The 20,752-nt window shown below is 33.5% G+C and overlaps 1 protein-coding gene across 1 annotated transcript in view; it reads left to right on the plus strand.

Annotated features, from left to right (window-relative positions):
* C20H8orf88 (chromosome 20 C8orf88 homolog) overlaps positions 1-20,752 on the plus strand; it is a 31,899-nt gene that overhangs the window by 1,334 nt on the left and 9,813 nt on the right. The window contains exons 2-4 of the mRNA XM_064476974.1: positions 4,609-4,707; positions 7,254-7,327; positions 15,635-15,704. Coding sequence (XP_064333044.1) covers positions 4,635-4,707; positions 7,254-7,327; positions 15,635-15,704 — 217 coding nt within the window. The 5' untranslated portion in view covers positions 4,609-4,634. The remainder of the gene's footprint in view (positions 1-4,608; positions 4,708-7,253; positions 7,328-15,634; positions 15,705-20,752) is intronic.

A 20,752-nucleotide genomic window follows, 5' to 3' on the forward strand; every position in this document is an offset into this window, starting at 1 on the left:
TACTTTTGTGTGCTCTTATTTTTTAATTGCAGCAGAGCCATCAGCACTTTCTTTTAAAGAAATCTGGAATTTAAATTGTAAATTTTAAGTGTAATACATAGTTTCATGTGTTGTGACCATGATTAGAATTGCAGTGTACCATGTCTACAGAATGAAGAAAGCATAGTAATCCCATAACTTACTTAGTACTCTAAGAAAAATTGTAAATGGAAGAAATGGAAATTGTTAACACACACCAGTTTATTCAGCAAGGTTTTATACATAAATATAACTACTCACAATTTTTTTTCCCATTCAAGCAGTGTCCACATGGAATAGTGGAGAGTCAGGTGTCTTTTACTTACCAAACATGTGAGTTTAGAGACAAGGACATGAAGTTGATAGTCAAAAACCTCATTTCTACCAGTTATTAATTGTGCGTACTTGAACATGTCTCTTATTTTTTCTGAGCCACAGGTTTCTCATCTGTCAAGTGACTAATAATGATTTTCTACAACAGTTAATGTATGGCTCAAAATTAAATGAGATAATATATGTAAAGCAGTCAGCATGTAGTAGGATCTCAAAAAAATAGTTTTAATTTAAAAAAATAGTATATATTGGGTAATGAAATTGTCCCCAGTTGGTCAGTATATATACTTATTAACTCATGCTACTATATTTTAGAAAATTTTAGATTAATTTATAATTTCAGAATTGGTGGGCCCTTAGGATTCATATTTAGTTTGATATACTTTTAAACAAAAAAACCCCTAAAATTTAGCTAGTGTAGCTAGATGTTGAATACCAGCTACATTTAGGTTTCTCGACTTGCAGACCAGTGTTCTATACATACCACTTAGCCCTTTAAGATGATTTGTTAAATATGTGTAAACTTGGAAAAAAAAAAAACTTTAGTAACTGTTTCTTAGCATGTATTAATAGGATGAATTTTTGAGACATTGGATCAAAATGTCCTTTAAAAATATTTATACCACAAAACTATATATTTACATTTCAAAAGACAACTTTATGACAGGCCCACTACTTGCTACCCAGTGTTGTAGGTGGGATTATGGTTTTTCTGCAGCTGTTCTTTGTAACACTTTGTATTGTAAATGCCTAAGGTAGGGAGCCTCAGCAGCTTCAAAGGAAACTTCTGGAGCTCTGCATTCAGTGAGTGAGAGAGACATTAGAGTTTGTTTAAGATTGAAGTTATTTTATATTCTAACTCTGTAGTTAAGACTTTATTTATTTTTAACCTAAACTGAGAATTAGGCTTTGGTTTGTGGAGTCCTGTCTTCCATAGACTACAATTCTGGATCAGTTTTACTATAATAATTTCTTATTATTATACAAAGTAAATGCTTGCTTTTTCCATTAAACACTGAAACATGGTGATCTTACATATTATGCATCCCAAATGTATCCCTTGTAATGTCACTGTATGTATGCATAGTTTACTTTAAAAAAAATACGTAAATAGAGTACTGTTTGGCACCATTTTTTCTAATTTCCTTAATTGATGTGGATTTTTATATCTGGAGCCTTTGCTGTAGTTTTCCTACTAAAAATTGAAAGGGTAGGTGGTTCTGAAAGATCTTTTGTTTTTTTTGTTTATTGTGTTGCAAAATCATGTAATAGTTCTGTAACTCCCCAACTCTTGAAAATCCCTTGTTTGAATACGGTGGAATTGCATTGCTCAGCAACTGGAAAAGACTTCACAACCTACCAGCTCAGTTTCAGCTGAGCAATGAAAAACAACAAAGTGTGTGCCAGAGTACTCTATTGTATTCCGATTCATTAGTTTCACATGGGAAACAGGATGGAAAGTTACTACTACTAGTATTAGGGTCTTAATTAAAATGGCTAGAATAAACATTAAATAATGCAATATTAGGTTGCTTTTTGGTTCATACTAAAATATGCCTTTCCACGTAGAAAATACTCAATAAATATTAGAAGTTTTCTTTTTTTGGCTATATATGCTTATAACTTTTTTTGTTTCCTATTATATCAAAGTTGTCATGCCAACAGGTACAACAGCATTAGTTTTGTCTAGAAGGTTGTTAATCACCATGCTGAAATACCAGTTAACATACAAAGCTAGGTAGGTGTTAACTTGGAATACTGGCTTGCTTATCTCCAACTTCAGGGAAAAGTAACTATTTTGTGCTTATTTATCATTGCTCACTTTGGGAGGTTGTTTATAAATTTATGATTTTAAGATTTGAGTTATGTCCAAAGGCATTTTTAGGCTTAAAGGAAGTTCTTAACCCTATTTTATGCTTAGGGAAACAGTCACTTCGATTATCATCTGCTCAACATCATACATTACAGTTTCTGGATGAGCAGGTACAAAGTCAGGTGGAGTTTTACTTTTGACTTTGTCTTGATAGGCATCAAAATTTGGAAAGCTTTTGATCCATTCAGGCATCAGAAGATTTTTATTAAATAGGAGGTATTTAAATTTATAGATTTATTTAGCAATTATGTTGCAGCTACTAGGTCTAGTTTTTTTAGCCTCAGCTGACTCAGTCTAGTCAATTAGGCATACAATAGATTTTCTATGATACATTTTAGAAAAATTAATAGGCAAAATATAGTACGGGCCAATTGGAGGAAGAAAGAAAAAATATTATCATTATTATTTTACTATCAACTATTTGTTAGGAACTGGAGAACTTTATATAAACTGTCTTATTTAATGTTAGTGTTGAGACATGAGGATACTTTACAAGGAAATAGCAAGAACTTAACCTTGGTCTTGAAGGCTGAATAGAAATTTGGGAGAAGAGCAGCAGGGAGAGTGAGGGAACTGCAGACAGAGGACCTGAATGTACAAACATATAGTGAAACAGAGTAACTTTTATGAATTCAGCAATGTATTGAACATATGCTGTGTATTAGACACTGCTAGCCACTAGAGAGATACCTCACTGATAGAGCTATAATTTAATAGTCAGATAATACGTAATTGCAACTAGTGCAATAAATACCACATGGGAAGAGGATACAGGGGTGCTTTGTGAACATGTAAGGGTACTGAACCAAACTTGGACAGTTCTGCCTACGTAGGGGGTGGAAAGAGAGTATGAGGCTAGCTTGACGGTAGAGTATGGCCAGAAGCATGGGGATGAGCACAGCCATCGCTTCCTGGAATCATAACCTCTGGCCAGTTACCTGATTTCTCTAAGTCTTGTCTGTAAAATGATGAAAAATGATAAAACTAACATTTATTGAACTCTTACTATGCAGCAGGCATTGTGCTGTTTTCTGCAGATTTTCTTATTTAGTCTTCACATCAAACCTAGGAGGTAGAGGTTATTGTTTTGTGTAATTATATAAGTTGGTGTTGCTGCTGTGATATGAACCCCGGTAGACTGACCCAAGACGTGAGCTCTAACTAGTCTTAGACCCAAGACTAGTGCCTAATTTATAAAGTTGTTCTGGGTATTAAATAATGTAACAGGTAAATGGTTTACTATGCAAGACACATGGAAATTGGCTCCTGATTCTTTTATTAATAATCCAGGGGGTGATGGGGAACTGAAGTTTTTTAAGCACGTGTGTGTGTAAAGAGATGATAGTGTGGGGAGAAAAAGAGGCTGTATTCACCCATTTGTTCAGCAGGTACTTGTTTTGCACCTACTTTGGATCCAGTCCAGTCCAACTGAGTTAGTTGTATGGGACACAGGAGGAGTGAAAAGTGTTCCTCACCTTAAGAAGAATCTGTTCCTCACTTTTGCTTAGTATGGAAGACAAATAAATCAGCCATTGTAGCAGAGTGTGGTGTTGTCTAAGTGCCATGATGTGGGCGCACTCGCGTGTCTCAGGTACATAGGGAGAGGGAGTGTTTAAATTAGACTTTGTGTTCAGGGAGATACATTTAGAACTACTGTGGGACTGTAAGAGTAATTGTGGGCGTAAAGAAAACAGATCTGAGTGATATTTTGAAAGGAGAATGGATAGGAGTGAGAAACTCACCGTGGTGTCAGGGCTCTAATTTAGACAAATTTAAGGTGTCTTTAACCAAGGGTGGTCTGAGGGAGCTGGGGATGACTTTAAGGAATACAGAAGGAGGGACATTTTTGGAGTCAAAGTAATGAATTTGATTATGGATATGTTGAATTTGAGGTACCTGTGATAAGATGTAAACGGAAGTATCTTTTGGCAGTTAGAAAAACAGAACTGGAATTTAAGAGAGAGGTAGATGCTGGATGTGTGAATTAGGGCATATTTAGCATGTGGATAGGGAGTTGCAGTCATGAGAATAGAATAGATCAGTTAGGAGGACCAAAGCCAAATGAGGAAGAATCCCTAAATTTAATTGAAGAAAAAAAGAGGAGTCAGCTGAGGAAGTTAAAAGAGACAATCAAAGAAATAGGAAACAATCCCAAAGAGTCAGGGAAGTTAAGAGAGGAAAATGTTTTAAAGAGGGAGTGTTTGTGACAGATGCTGTAAAGGGGTCTGCAGTGGTTGCATGTTATTTTAAATGCTTGTTTTGTGTTTGTGTTTTCCATCTTATAAAATAGTTACCCTCAAATGGATGTCATGGCTATTTGTAGATATGTTAAAGCATCTTGATTGTCTTGTCCAGAAGATAAAATGTATTTTTCCCCCCCAAAGTATGGAACCTCAAGATCTTTGTGATAATGGAAACAAAAAAATTGATTGGTAAACCGCTTCAACCAGCAAGACCTGTTCGTCATCTGACTTCTACCCCTGGTGAGTAATCTAGGTACACATTTAAAAATATTAATTGGTTAATGGCCAATTAGTATTTGAAAGGCTAAATAATATATATATTATATAAGTTGTTTATGGTGGATATTTAAAAAATAATGAAAACCAGTTATCTCTGTTTGAAGAATTTAGAAGTATTACCAAAGAGGATTCTTTTTTTTTCATTGAAATATAGTTGACTTATAAAATTGTCTTCGTTTTAGGTGTACAGCATATATATATATATATATATGTTTTCAGGTTATTTTCCATTGTAGGTTATTATAAAATATTGAATATAGTTCCCTATGTTATATAGTAAAATTATGTTGCTTATCTATTTTATGTATAGTAGTTTGTATCTGTTAGTCCCATACTCCTAATTTATCCTTCTGTCCCTCCCTTTCCCTTTTGGTAACCATAAATTTGTTTTCTGTCTGTGCATCTGTTTCTGTTTTGTATATAGATTTATTTGTATTATTTTTAAGATTCCATATATAAGTGATATTATGTATTTGGCTTTCTCTGTCCAACTTACCTCATTAAGTATAATATTCTCTAGGTCTATCCATGTTGCTGCAAATGGCAGTATTTCATTATTATGGCTGAGTAATACTCCATTGTGTACATATACCACATCTTCTTAAGCCAGTCATCTGTTGGTGGGCACTTGGGTTGTTTGCATGTCTTGGCTATTGTAAATAATGCTTCTGTGAACATTGAGGTGCATGTATCTTTTCAAATTAGACTTTTCATTTTTCCAGATATATACCCAGGAGTGAGATTACTAGATCATATGGTAGCTCTGTTTTCAGTTTTTTAAAGAAACCATACCATGTTCCCAAATGGTTGCACCAATATACATGCCCACCAATATATATATACATGCCCACCAACAGTGTAGGAGGGTTCCCTTTTCTCTACATCCCCTGCAGCCCACCAACAGTGTAGGAGGGTTCCCTTTTCTCTACATCCCCTGCAGCAGTTCTAGTTTGTAGGCTTTTTGAAGATGGCCATTCTGACCAGTGTAGGTGATACCTTATTGTGGTTCTGATATATATTAAGAAAAGGATTCTTAATGGTCTATCAGTCCACAGTCTACCAGGCCATCAAAGGTGGGAAGACTAGTTTTTGCCCTAGAGCAACTCTTGTATTTTTTTTTCAATGTCTTATTTTCACTGTTTAACAACTGGCTTCTGCACAGAATCATACTCTCAATACAGATTGTGTCCTGTGATTATGATCGCTGCAGAGCCAGTCATGCTGGAAAGAGCACTAACCTTTAAAAAATATACCTAGCTGAAAAAAAATTAGTGCAAAGCAACACTTACAGATTAGGGCTGTGCCTGAGCTGGAACATATAATGTAATTTTTCAGAAAATCTAAAGCAAAATTTCTAAAATTAAAATATTTTCTCTTGCCCATAAAGCTAACCTTTTGGACAGATTTTTCAAATACTTGGTATTTAATTCCTAAATTGGAATATTAACCTTATTATCCTCTTCATTACTTGTTATACGTGTGTGTATATATATACGTAAAACATAAAATTTATTTAAATTCTTTTTAGTCCATGTATTCAACTGAATAACTGGCTACTCAGGAAAAGGAAAAAACAGTCATTTTATTGAGTACAAGGATGAAGCAGAAAAGATAAAAGTGACATAATTCCTCAGTCCTCCATTTGTTCTCCCATCTTTGTTTCCCACAAGGAAGACTGTCTCTAGTTTGGCCATGTTTCCTCTGAAGATGGCTGCGCCTTAGGACAGACAGAATGAAGCTCAGGGATCTGGACCATAGCTTAGCAATGCTGGTGCCGTACGCATACCCGTCTAGTGCACTGAAGAAGCAGTTGTGTGGGGCCAAGTCTCAGATTTTGTCCTAAAGGGAAGGAGATAAAACCCTTGGCAGCCACTCCTTTCTGTGACTAGCCTTTTTATAGCAGTCCTCTTTCCCTCATTCGTACAGGTTCAGTTTTCACCAATCCTTTTCCTTGAAGGCTATTACAGGAGTAAATAGGAATGGGCTGGTAGCCCTGATTTCTTGTTTAATTTTAACCACTTAAGATCTGGACAGGAATGGGGTTTTATTAAGCAGAAGAGTTAAGTAAATCAGAAATTAATTTTAACCTTTCTCAGTATACTTCTGTACTCCCTGGCCAATTCACATCCCCATAGAAATCTACTTTCTCTTCAAGACCCAGATTAAATTATTTCCTTTTGTGAAGCTCTTGTTAATACCCTAGAGCCCACTCTGCTCTTCCCCGGTATCTTCTCTGTACCACTCATATAACTTATTTTTTTTACAGTCATTATTTATGAGCTTGTTTTTTAAAATAAGCTATGAACTCTTTTATCTCTGAACTTTTTTCATGGTTATAAACCCATCTCTAGGACGATGGCTAACATTTCATTGTGTTGAATAAATGAACTATCAGAAAACATTTCAAAACAGTGCCTAGAATATCCTGCATACTTAAAGTTTTTAGGTGATACTATACCATTTATTGAAGTAATGGATATTTAAAATGTTTTTTTCTCTCCTAACAGGAGCAGTATTCCCTTTCAACTTTCAAAAAGAATATCCATGCAACACTCAGTGCTTACAAAGTGGAGTTAGCAGAGTAAGTCTTACAGGTCATAATAAAATGAGGCTTTACGGGCTGGAAAGTAATATTTGTTAGATGACTGTTGTGTGCCGGACACTATGCTCAGTGCTTTATATGCTTTAAAAAATTGTGATGTATTTCAAGCATATATTACAGAAAATAAAATACTCACTCACTATACCCATTTCTCACCAATTTCAAATCTAAATATTTTACTATATTTGTTTTAGAAAAAATTTTTTAAACCTTACAGATTAGTTAAAAACACCTGTATGTCCCTGCACCATCCCCGTCCCTTCCTGCACTTCCCCAAGGGAACTGTGCTCAGTTTGTTATTGCTTCCATGAATGTGCTTTCTGCTACAACAAACAGAATTGTTTTAACAATTTTATAATTTTACATAAATAGTATTTTACCCACATATGTTTTTCCACATTTTTTTGCATTTAGGATTATGTTTAAAGTTTTCTAATTTAATTTTTTGACTTGACTAGTCACAAATCTAAAAATTCAAAACATTATAAAATGATATTTAGTGAAGTTTCCCTCCAATCTTTATCCCTCTGTCACCTCTTTCCTCTGATTAACCATTTACCACTTTCTTATCTAGATACTTCCAGAAATACATTATGTATGCACAAGCACAAGTACATTCATAAATGGAATACTAAGCAGCTATTAAAGTGAATAAAGTAGTTCTGTATGTGTGGATACTGAAAAATATCTTTATATATTTATTAAGATACCACATTTTTTGTTCCATTTTTGTTCATGGGCATGACACTTTTTTCTATTTTATAATAAATACTACATCTATCTGTATGTTATAGTTTATACACGTTTGAGAGATTCTCTGCAGTATGAAACTAGAGTAGATTTGCTGTATGCTGCCAAATTACTCTCCAAAATTACTCTCCACAGTGAGTTGTACAAGCAGTGTATGAAGGACTCTGATTTTTTATGTCCTTACCTTCTTATTGTCAGACTTTTACTCCTTTTTTTGTGTTAATTGGTGAGAAATATATCTTTTTGTTTTTAATTTTTAATTCTTTATTACTTTAAAGTGGACCATCTTTTCCTATGTTTAATTTGGCCATTTGGATTTTCTCTTTTGTGAATTACCAGTTCAAAATCCTTTGTCCATTTTTTTCTTGGTCTATGAGAGAATTGCTTATTTTTTGTGGTGTTTTTGTGTAAGATGTATAAAATCTTAACGTAATCATATTATCAATCTTTTTCTTTATGATTTCACTTTGTATGTCATTGTTTATGAAGTCTTCCCAACCCTAAGATCAAAAGATATTTTTCCTACATACTCTTCCAAAAGCTTTAAAGTTTTGCTTTCATATTTAGGCATATAGTCTATATGAAATTAGTTTTTGTATGATATGAGATAGAAATCTACTTTTTCATATAGATGACCAGTATAAAGCATAATTCATTGAATAATCCATTCTTTTCATACAGATTTATGCTGTCTTTATTGTATAAGTTTCATATGAGTAGGGCCTGTTTCTGGACTCTATTCTCTACCATTGATCTATTTGTGTATTGGTGTCAATACCATGCAATCTTAATTACTCTTGCTTTATATTAATTTTTTAAGTCATTGTAATGTTTTGTTTTATCTGTTCTAGCAGCTAATATTTCTCTAATTAATACAATAATAATATTCATTGCTCTCTTTGGAATCCTTGACCTTCTTTTAGAAACTTTATAATGTAAAAAAAGTATATTAATACTATAAATTTTATAGAGAAAAATAAGTTAATTAACTTTACTTCTAAGCTTAAAGTTTTGTCTGCTGCATCAATTATAACGCAGAAGCTACCAGAACCTGTGTCAGAGATCTCACATAATTTATAATAAAGGACACTTTTTACTAACTCTGTATTTTTTAAAACCAGCTTTATTAAAGTAAATGTACATACAGTGAAATGAGCCCTTTTATTCAGTGAGTTTTGACAAATATATAATACCTCATATAAGCAACTCCACAGTGAAGATATAGAACATTTTCATTTTCCCCAAAAATGTTCTTTTTCCCCTTTGCAGTCATTTACCTTCCTCACTTCCACTAATTCCAGTGCTCTCTTCTGCTCCAGGCATCCACTGATCTGCTTTCTTTAATTATAAATTAGTTTTGGCTGTTCTAAAATTTCACATAAATGAAATCACACAATATATACTCTTTGGTGTTAGATTTTTATTTTTTTGCTCAGCATAATGTTTTTGAGATTAGTTTGAGATTGTTTCTTTTTAATTTGAAACAGTATTCTGCTGTATGAATATAGGACAGTTTATTCATCAGTTGATGGACATTGAATTGTATCTAGTTTTGGATTATTATGAATGATGCTGCTGTGGAAATTGTGTTCAAGTCTTTGTGCGGGCATACACATAATACCCAGGAGTGGATCTGATGGGTCATATGATAAGTTTGTTTAGCTTCATAAGAAACTGCCAAAATGTTTCCCAAAGTGGTGGTACCATCTTACATTCCCACCAGCGGTGTGTATTGGGCCTCTCCAATACTTGGTATAGTCAGTATTTTTATTTTTAGCCATTTCAGTGTGTGAGTACTTGTATCTCATTATATTTTAAATTTGCATTTTTCTAATTAATGAGATTGAGCATTTTATCATGAGTTTATCTGCCATCTGCATTTTTCCTTTTGGTCTGTTCAGATCTTTTGTGTGTTTTTAATATTTGAATTCTTTGTCTTTGTCACTGAATCATAAGAATTTGTTGAAAATCAGTGTATCATACAAATGTGAATTTATTTCTAAACTCTGTTATGTTCTATTGATTTATATGTCTTATTTTTTCCAGCTTTGTTGAGATATAATTGACATATAATATTGTATAAGTTTATGGTGTAGAATGTGATGATTTGATACATGTGTATGTTGCAAAGTGTTTACCACAATGAGTTAACACGTCTTTCATTTCACATAATTACTTTCTTGTGGTTTGGTTGTTTTTTTTTTTAATGGTGAGAACATTTAAGATTTACCCTCCTAGCAACTTTCAATACAGTACAGTACTGTTAACTATAGTCACCATACTGGCATCTAATCCCTCTATATGTCTATCTCTAGGGCAGTATCACACTTTATAGACTGCTGTAGCTTTCTGATAAGTCTTGAAATCATGTAGCGAAAGTTCACTAACTTTCTTCTTTTTCAAATTTGTCTCTGCTATTTTGGGTCCTCTGCTTTTCCACAGTTTTAAATGAGCATGCCAATTTCTACAAAAAAGCCTACTGGAATTTTGATTGAGTTTAAAGATTAACTTGAGAAGAATTAACATCTTAACAATATTGAGTCTTCTAATCCATAAACATGAGACTTCTCTGTGTTATATATATATTTCAACACAGAGTTCTTGAACATCTTTTGTCAAATTTTTAAGCATTTTTTTTGTAAGTGGTATTTTTTGTAAATTTCAAATTCCACATGTTGGTTGCTGGGATACAGAAATGCTATTGATTTTTTATATTGAATTTGTTAAACTCACTTCTTAGATCTCATTGCCTTTTGTAGAGTATTCCTTCCCAGTTTTGCTCTATTTGAATAATTTTACTTTAGCTTCTACTATAAATACACAAGACATTGCTACTATTTTTGCTTTTATATATTATCGTTTAAAATAATGTTTAAAAATAAAAGAATGAATTGTACTTGACCTTCATTTTAGTTCCAGCACTCTTAATTTCTTTGTGAAAATCCATGTTTATGTCTGGTATTATCGTCCTTCCTTCTTTTAATCTTTCGCTCTTTATTATTACCTCATAAAAAAGTACTTGAAAGCTTCAATTTAAAAGAACAGTTCATTATTCTCTTTCATGGCTTTGTGGGCTAACTAGGGTACATGGCTATTTTTCAGTACTGTGGTTGCAGTCAGATAGCATCTAGGCCCGGAGTGCTTTAAAGTCGTGGCTGGACAAGACGGCCTGAGGCCCACTCCCGTGGCTGCTGGTTGATGCTGGCTGTTGGCTTAGAGTTCAGCTGCTCCTGTAGAGAGGAGGGAGCACTTACAAATGGCCTCTCCAAGTGGTGTGGGCTCTTCACAGCGCCACATCTAGGTTTCAAAACTAAGGCCTGGAAACCAGCACAATGCCATGTCTGTCGTATTAGGTTGGTATGAGCAGCCACAGAGCTTGCTCAGATTCAAGGGGAGGAGATGAAGAGTTTACCTGCTGATGGGAGGAATTTCAAAAATTGGTGGCCATCTTCGATCTATTTAAGAGTAACATGAATTTCCTTTCATCTGTATTGCCAATTCATGGCCTTTGTCCGTTCTTTTTTAGAGGCTTCCCCCACCACTGTTTCCTAGGAGCTCTTTTTCTCTACAGAAATTAGGTCTTTGTGAGTTACAGTATTTTTCCTGTTTACCTCTTGTCTTCTGATAGTGTTTACAAACTTAACGCTTTAAATTTTCATTCTAGGAATGGATGTTGAAATGAATTTATCTCTTTCCCATTCTCCTTCCTTTTCTCAGTCGTTTAAGATGAGTAGCAGGGGCTGGGAATGTTTTTGCTATAAAAATGAAAAGGCCAAATTGAATATCTGGATATGCAGATTAGGTATTCAGTACCACAAATTACTAAGAGCCTTGACCTGAAATTAAAAAACAAAAGCAAAAAACAACACACTGTATTTATTGTGCTTTACTCAAGCCTGTTCAACTTTTTTTTCATTTCCTAAACAAGCCATATTATCCCATGCTTTCCAGCACAAGGCAGCTTTTCTTCCATACACATTCATTTTTCACTCATCAGCCAGCCTAACCCCTGTCTCCTACCTCCTACAAGTGTTTAAGCATCACTTCATATGTAAAGCCTTTTCTGAAACTTCTAAGTTGTATTTGATACCCCTTCCTTCCACTGCACTTTCTGCATGTCTTTATTATAGAAATTCTCAAATTTTATTGTAATTTGCTGTTTTATTTTTCTGCCTATTTTAGTTGACAAATACAAATTGAATATATTTAGGTTGTACAACATGTTTTTTTAAAAGGTATGCAACCTGATGATATACATAAATATAATATACATATACATATACTTTGTGATATGATTGCCACAAAATGTCACGTCACATGGTTATTTTTTGTGTGAGTGGGAAGAACACTGAAGATCTACTTTCTCAGGGAATTTCAAATACACAATACAATATTAATTATAATCACCCTGCTGTGTATTAGATCCCCCAAACTTGCTCATCTTATAACTGAAAATTTGTACCCTTTGACCAACATCTTCCTATTTCCCCACTCCTCAGCTCTTGGCAGTCAGTCACCATGCTGTTATCTGAGTCCATGAGTCTGACTCTTAGATTTCATATATATGTGAGATTTGTCCTTCTGTGTCTGACTTACTTCACTTATTACAGTGTTCTCCAGGTTCATCTGGTATTGCAAATGGCAGAATTTTCTTTCTTTCTTTCTTTCTTTCTTTCTTTCTTTCTTTCTTTCTTTCTTTCTTTCTTTTCTTTTCTTTTCTTTTCTTTTCTTTTCTTTTCTTTCTGGCTGAATAATACTCCATTATATGTGTATATATGTGTCTATATCTCTATCTGTCTTTCTGATCACATTTTCTTTATCCATTCATCCACTGATGGACACTTAGGTTGTTTCCATATCTTGGCTACTGTGAATAATGCTACAATGAAGATAGGAGTGCACTGTCTTTAAGATGGTTGATTTCATCCCCTTTGGCTGACGTAGGATTGTTGGGTCATATGATAAGTCAATTTTTAACTTTTTTGAGGAAATTCCACACTGTTTTCCATAATGGCTGTACCAATTTATATTCCCACCAATAGTGTACAAGAATTCCTTTTTCTCCCATTCTTGCCACTACTTGTTATTACTTATCTTTTTGATAATAGTCATCCTAACAGATGTGAGGTGGTATCTCATTGTAGTTTTGATTTACATTATCCTGATGATTAGTGATGTTGACCATCTTTTCATGTACCTGTTGGCCATTTCTATGTCTTCTTTGGAAAAATATTTATTCAAGTCCTCTGACCATTTTTAATAAGTTTTTTTTACTTTTGTGTTGTATGGTTCCTTATATGTCTTGATATGTATAACTCCTTATTGGATATATTGTTCACAGATATTTTCTCCTAGTTGCCTTTTCGTTGTGTTGTTTCTTTTGCTGTGCAGAAGATTTTTAGTTTGATGTAATTTCATTACTTACATTTACTTTTGTTGCTAGTACTTTTAGTGTCATATCCAAAAATATCATTGTCATGACCAACGTCAAGGAGCTTTTTCCTCTATGTTTTCTTCTAGGAGTTTTATGGTTGCTGGTCATAGATTTGTCTTTAATCTGCTTTGAGTTCATTTTTGTGTGTAATGCAAGGTAAGGTTCCAGGTTCATTCTTTTGCATGTAAATATTCAATTTTCTCAAAACTGTTTTTTGAAGAGACTGCTCCTTCTCCATTGTGTATTCTTGGCTCCTTTGTCAACGATTAGTTAAATATATATGCATGGATTTATTTCAGGGCTTCCAATTATGTTATATTAGTCTGTGTGTCTATTTTTCTGCCAATACTGGACTGTATTGATTATTACAGCTTTGTAATATAGTTTGAAATTAGGAAGTGTGATGCCTCCCTTTTTGTTCTTCTTACTCAAGATTACTTTGGCTACTCAGGGTCTCTTGGGGTTCCATATGAATTTTAGGACTTTTTTTTCTATTTCTATGAAAAATGCTATTGGGATTTTGAAAGGGATTGCATTGAATCTGTAGATCATTTTGGATAGTATGGACAGTAATCTTCCAGTTAGTGAATGTGGGATATCTTTTCATTTATTTATGTCATTGTCAATTTCTTTAATCAGTGTCTTATAATTTTTCATGTACAGATATTTCATCTCCTTGGTTAAATTTATTCCTGAGTATTTTGTTCTTTTGATACTCTCTTTTTGAAAGAGAGATTGTTTTCTTGATTTTTTAAATTACAATTTGATTTTAGGTCTTGTATTTAAGTAGTATTTTGTATATGGTGAAGAGGGTGTCTGCTGAAATTTTCAAATTAAAAAAATTAAGGACCATATAATTTATATTATAGTTATTAAATCTAACAGAACTTTGGAGAGCTAGAACCTTTGGTATTTTTAAAATTTCTTTTCTGCTTCTACTTAAAAATTTAAAAATTCTAAAATTCGATTATTTTTTCTGATTTATTCTGACGTCTGAGTAGTGGAGAATTACCTCATTATGCTTCATTGAATCATAGGGTAGATAATTAACCCTTTTGACTTTAGGCAAATTACCTTGGTGGAATTTGCAGATATATAAGGAATGGGCCACAACCTGCTAATGCAGTGATTGATGGAGCAGAGATATTTTATTCTTAGGGATAGATGTCTCCAAAGAAACCTACCTTGGTGAATTACTGTGGTCCAGGGTCAGGTTTACCATTTGCTACCTGACTTTTTGTCAGCATAAGGGGAGATCATCTCTTAGGGGTAGATCTTATGGACCAAAATCATGAAAATCATTTATAAAATCAGAAAACGTATTATTTTATAATAAGAAATTTTTCTGTCTTGTGCTCTGGGATTCTGTTATTGTTTCCAATATTGTATTATCTGCTCTCTGGAGATTTATGGGAAGCTGACTTGTAATCAGAATATTTCTTGGTGAGCCTGGAATCAAAAGAAGAGGCAGGAGTTTAAACATCTTTTTTTTTTTTAATGTCATAAGATTAGTTTAGCCAATCTCATAATAAAGATGGTCCTACAAGAAGGACTGGAAAACTGGGCTAAGCCTTCACCCTTCTCAGGATATTGAGCTCTGCCAATATTTCTGCTTTCTCTTTGCCTCATTGGATAAAACAACTTTTTTCTTATTTCCACTATTTCCAAAGTGTTAGGTAAAACAGACCATATGCTTGTAAACTGACATTATGAATTACTCACATGAGATAAAAAAATACTCTAATATTATTATTGTAGGTTTTTATGAATAAATATGTTTTTTATTAACTAAAACCTATTTTTAATTACTTTGAAATTATTTATCTTTAGAATTAAATAATTCATCTTTGACTTTATTTTCCCTTTCAAAAATACTTATAATGATGACAAAAAAAAGTTGTATGTGAATATATTTTGAAAGATATTTCTATTATTTTTAATAAGAAGCATTCTTAATAAGGTTTTAGGGCTTATCCAAAGCCCTAAAATGTGTCTTGACTAATACTTCGATTGTTTAGGAAAATATGTTCAGATGGTGTAAAAAAGAGGTTATATAAAATTTTAAAACCTTCATCAAAAAGTATATTTTCTTCTTTCAACAGTATAAGACAAATGGAATACAAGCCTTTTCTCAAGGTCTTAATGAACAACATCAGTCTCCAGTTAAAAAAGGTAAATTTTTACCATAATTTCCAACTTTCATAAGAGTCTAAGCATTCATGCAAAGTTAATATTTGCTTAGCTGCAAACCTTGTGTACCTAATAAATTTTATAATATTCTTTTGGTTGATTTCTGTCTATATTGGTCAAGCTATAGATTTGACTGCTCTAAAGGAGAGACCATAACATCAGTGGCTTAAATAAGATAGAAATTTATTGCTCTATCTTCTGTGTCATGTAAAATTTTGAGCTGTATATATACTTATTCTAATCTGTGAAGTTGCTACTGGCCCCAGTGTTATACTGTCTTGCTGCTTTACCCTCTTCCATGCATGGCTTCTGTCTTGTTATCCAAGATGACTGCCTCTTTTCCAGCTACCATGTTCCCTTCCTAGCCATCAGGAAGGAGGAAAGGAGGAAGAAGTTTCTGTGTAAAAGTATGACCCAGGTGTTGCATACATCACTTTCACCTAATGTTTCATTGGCCAGAACTTAGGAACACTGTACAAAGGAAACTGAAAAATATAATCTTTAGATTTTCAGCCAGCTAATTCTATTACTGAAGCAGAAAGGAAGAGAACTGCTCTTGGAATAACCAATAGTCTCTCCCACATTTGCTACTTTTTAATAAAATAAAGATTGTTAATAATTTAGTTTCTTAATTTTTTACAAATAATCTATCTAATTTAAAAGTTACTGGTTATGAAAATATTCTATTAGCATTTTCTTCTAGTATTTCCATTTTTCTAAATAAAATACTTGAATTGTTTCCGTATTTCTCATTTTTTGATATATATTGACGACCTCTTTTGGAAAATGAGAACTTATATCTTCCACATCAGTCCCCTCACTTCTTTGACCCTTCTATCTACCCTTCCCCCTACATAATTACTTCAAAAGTTTCAGTTAAAGCATTATCACTCTTTATATTATATGACTGTAAATACAATTGCTTAGATGAGAGGTGCATATCTGTGTTTCATACAATCCATAATTTTTTTTTATTGAAGTATGGTTGATTTACAAAGTTGTGTTAGTTTCTGGAGTACAGCATAGTGATTCAGTTATAAATATATATATAGTTTTTCCATATTCTTTTTCAATTTAGGTTATTAGAAGCTATTGAATATAGTTCCCTGTGCTATACAGTAGGACCTTGTTGTTTTATCTATTTTGTATGTTGTAGTTAGTATCTGCTAATTCCTAACTCTTAATTTATCCCTCCCCCCGAGTCCCATCAATTTTCCTGGAACTAATGTTTGCCTTCTTTTTCTGTGTAACTATTGTTAACCTTTCCCCTCCAGTGCTCCAACAACTCTGCCACATTTACCTATGATATTTTCCTTATAGTCATGTATGTCAGTTGGTATATTTTCCCTTGGAGAGACTTTTTTTTTTTTTTAAGAATCCTCCATCATCCTCTTCCAGTATGGATTCGTTACTCTTCAGTACTGCTTTGAAGCTGTTGTCCTGGAATGAACTTTTACTGTTATCTTGGGACATCCCCTTTGCAACTCTTAGGTTTCTTTTTTTCTTCTTTTTTTATTGATGTAAAACTCACCATTTAAACCATTTTAAATGTACAGTATTGTGCAGCCATCACCATTAATTCCAAAACATTTTTATCACCCCCCTAAAGAAACCTCAGACCCATTTAGCAATACTCCTCATTCTCTCCTCTGCCCAGCCACTGGCAAACACTAATCTGCTTTTTGTGTTTATGGATTTACTTATTTGGGACATCTCATTTAATGGAATTATAAAATATGTGACCTTTTGTGTTTGGCTTCTTTTACTTACCATAAGATTTTCAAGGTTCATCCATGTGTAGCATATACCAGTACTTCATTCCTTTTTATGGATGAATAATATTCCATTGTATAGATAAGCCACATTTTGTTTATTTCTCAATCGATGGACATTTGGGTTGTTTTTACTTTTTGGCTATAATGAATAATGTTGCTATGAATATTTCTGTGCAAGTTTTTGTTTGAATACCTGTTTCCATCTCCCTGGATATATGCCTATAAGTAGATTTCCCAGGTCATGCGGCAGTTCTGGGTTTAACTTGACTTACCTGCAAATGTGCTGATTCTTCTGCCTGCTTGTATCTGCTGTTGAACCCTTCTCGTGAATTCTTCACTTGAATTATTAAACTTCTTCTTCTCCAGAATTTCTGTTTGATTCCTTTTTACAATTTCCATTTCTTTATTGATATTTTTCTATTTAGCAAGACACTTTTCTCATAATTTCCTTTAGCTCTCCGGAAATGCTTACAATAGTTTATTTAGAGTCTTTCTCTAGTAAGTCCAATATCTATGCTTCTTCAGGGAAATTTTTTATCAATTTATTTTTCTCCTGTGTATGGGCCACAGTTTCTTCATTCTTTAAATGCCTTATATTTTTTGTTGTTGTTGAAAACTGGATATTTTGAGTATTGCAATGTGCTAACTGTGAAAATCAGATTTTCTCCCCTTCTTAGGGTCTGTTATCGCTTATTGTAATTGTTTTGTGTTTGTTTAGTGACTTTCCTGAACTAATATTATGAAGTATGTATTTGTCATGTGTGGCCACGCAAGTGTTTTTTGTGGTATGTTCAGTCAGCTAATGATTTGGCATAGATTTCCTTCAGTGCCTAAACCCAACAAACAAAAAAAATAGATTGTGGCGATGTTTGCACAACTCTGAATATGCTAAAAATAATTCAGTTGTACACTCAAAATGAGTGAATTGTATAATATGTAAATTATACCTCAGTAAAGCCCTGGAGGAGGAGGAAGGGGAGGAAAAGGAGCACTGGCAGAACTCTGCCTAGTAGTGCTGTCGAAAGCTGCTGAGTGAGACGTCCTGCGGCAGGGGGTGAATCTGCAAGTCAGGAGCCTGGGCTTAGGGAACTCACAAGAACGAGCTGCGTTTCCCTTGTACTGATTAAATATAGAATTTGATTTTAAAATATTGCAGGTTGAAAATTATTTTCATTATGAATTTTTAAGGCATTTTGCTTCATTTCTAGCTGTCTCTATTAATTGGCTTTTGATTCTGTAAAGTCCAGTGCCCCCAACCCCTCAAGGCCCTTAGTAAATGGCTTTGTTTTTTATTTGTTTTTTCGTTTGTTTTGTTTTGCTGTTGGTGCTCTGGAAATATTTTGGATTTTGTGTTTATCTTTGGTTTTCTGAAATTTTCTAATGTTGTACTTTTGTGTAGCCTTTTTTTTTTCCCCAGTGTTTTTTCCAGAGAATTTGGTGAACTTCAGTTTCAAGACTTGGGTTCTTCTGATGTGGAAATTCGTGGCTATTTCTTTGATAATGTTTCTTTTCTCCATTTTCTGTGTGTTCTCTTCCTGAAACTATTATATTAGTAATATGTTAGTAATATTAGCCTACTTGATTCTCTAGTTGGTTCTCTGATTTTCTTATATTTTATTTCTTATTTTCCATCTTCTTATCTTTTGGGTTTACTTCCTAAGCCCTTCCTCAGCCTTCCTCAGTTTTTTTATCTGGCAGCACAGTCCAGAGAGCAACTTGGAATTGAGTATTAGCTATTAGTTCTTTTAAAAGCCACTGGAAAATCCTCATTCACTTCTTCCACATTATGTAGCAACAACAACTGCACAATCTCTCCCTTCCTCCTTCCCTTTTTTCGTTCTCTAAAATCAGACTCTTTAGCCCCCAGTTCCCCTTCCTTTTTAAAGGATCTCTATTGAGGTATACTTTGCATGTAACAAGCTTCACTATTTTAAGTATGCATTTTATTGTCTTTTTAGTAAATTTGCAGTTTGTGCAACCATCAGCACAGCTAAGTTTTAGAACATTTTCATCAGCACAAAAAGAACCCTGTACACATTTGCAGTCAATCCCAAGCCCCAGTCCCAGCCCCAGGTAACTTGATACTAATCACTGTCTATCTCTGCTGATCTGCCTCTTCTGGAAATTTCATGTAAATGGAATCATATAATATGTAATATTTTGCCTATGACTTCTTCTATTTAACATCAATAGTTTCTTCCTTTTAATTACTGAATAAATATTCCATTCTATAGCTATATCACATTTTGTTTATGTACCAGTTGATGGACATTTTTATTGCTTTTAATTTTGACTAGAATTTCATAATGTTCCTGTGAACATTCCCGTAAAAGTTTTTGTGTGAACGTAGAGTTTCATTTGTCTTGGCGAAAAGTGGGAATATTATGTCATATGGTAAGTGTTTATGTAACTTCAAGACGAATTCTTTTCAGTGACTGTATCACTAGCAATATCTGCAAATTCTAGTTTCTCAGAGTTTTTACAATTTATTTTTGCTTTTATTTCTTTTGCCTTGGGAGACTGATCTAAGAAAATATTGCTGTGATTTATGTCTAAGAATATTTTGCCTGTGTCCTCTTCAAGGAGTTCTGTGATGTCATGTCTTATATTTAGGTCTTTGAATCATTTTGAGTTTATTTTTGTATATGATGTGAGAGAGTGTTCTAACTTCATTGATTTACATGAGGTTGTCCAGCTTTCCCAACACCACCTGTTGAAGAGGCTTTTCTCCATCATATAGTCTTGCCTCCTTTGTCATAGATTAATTAACCATAAGTGTGTGGGTTTATTTCTGGACTCTATTCTGTTCCACTGATCTGTATGTCTGTTTTTGTGGCAAAACCACATTGTTCTGACTACTGTAGCTTTGTAGTATTGTCTGGAGTCTGGGAGAAGGGTCATGCTTTCAGTTTTGTTCTTATAAATTCTTATAATAAGAAAATATCTACAGCAAATGACCTAACAAGCCACCTAAAATACTACAAAAAGAAGAGCAAACTAAACCTATACTAGAAGAAAGGAATTCATAAAAAGGAAAAATCGTCAAAATAGAAAACAATACATACAATTAAAATGCCCAAAACTAGTTCTTTGAAAAGAGAAATAAAACTGACAAATCTCAAGGACAAATTAATTAGTAAAGAAAAAGAACATAAATGAGCAATACCAAGGATAAGAAGGGAGTTATCACCACATATCCTACAGGCATTAAATAGAAAATAAGAGAATAACTTCAGGCCAACAATTGACAACTTG

This window comes from Camelus dromedarius, chromosome 20 (genome assembly GCF_036321535.1).
Source record: "Camelus dromedarius isolate mCamDro1 chromosome 20, mCamDro1.pat, whole genome shotgun sequence".
NCBI classification, from domain to species: Eukaryota; Metazoa; Chordata; class Mammalia; order Artiodactyla; family Camelidae; genus Camelus; species Camelus dromedarius.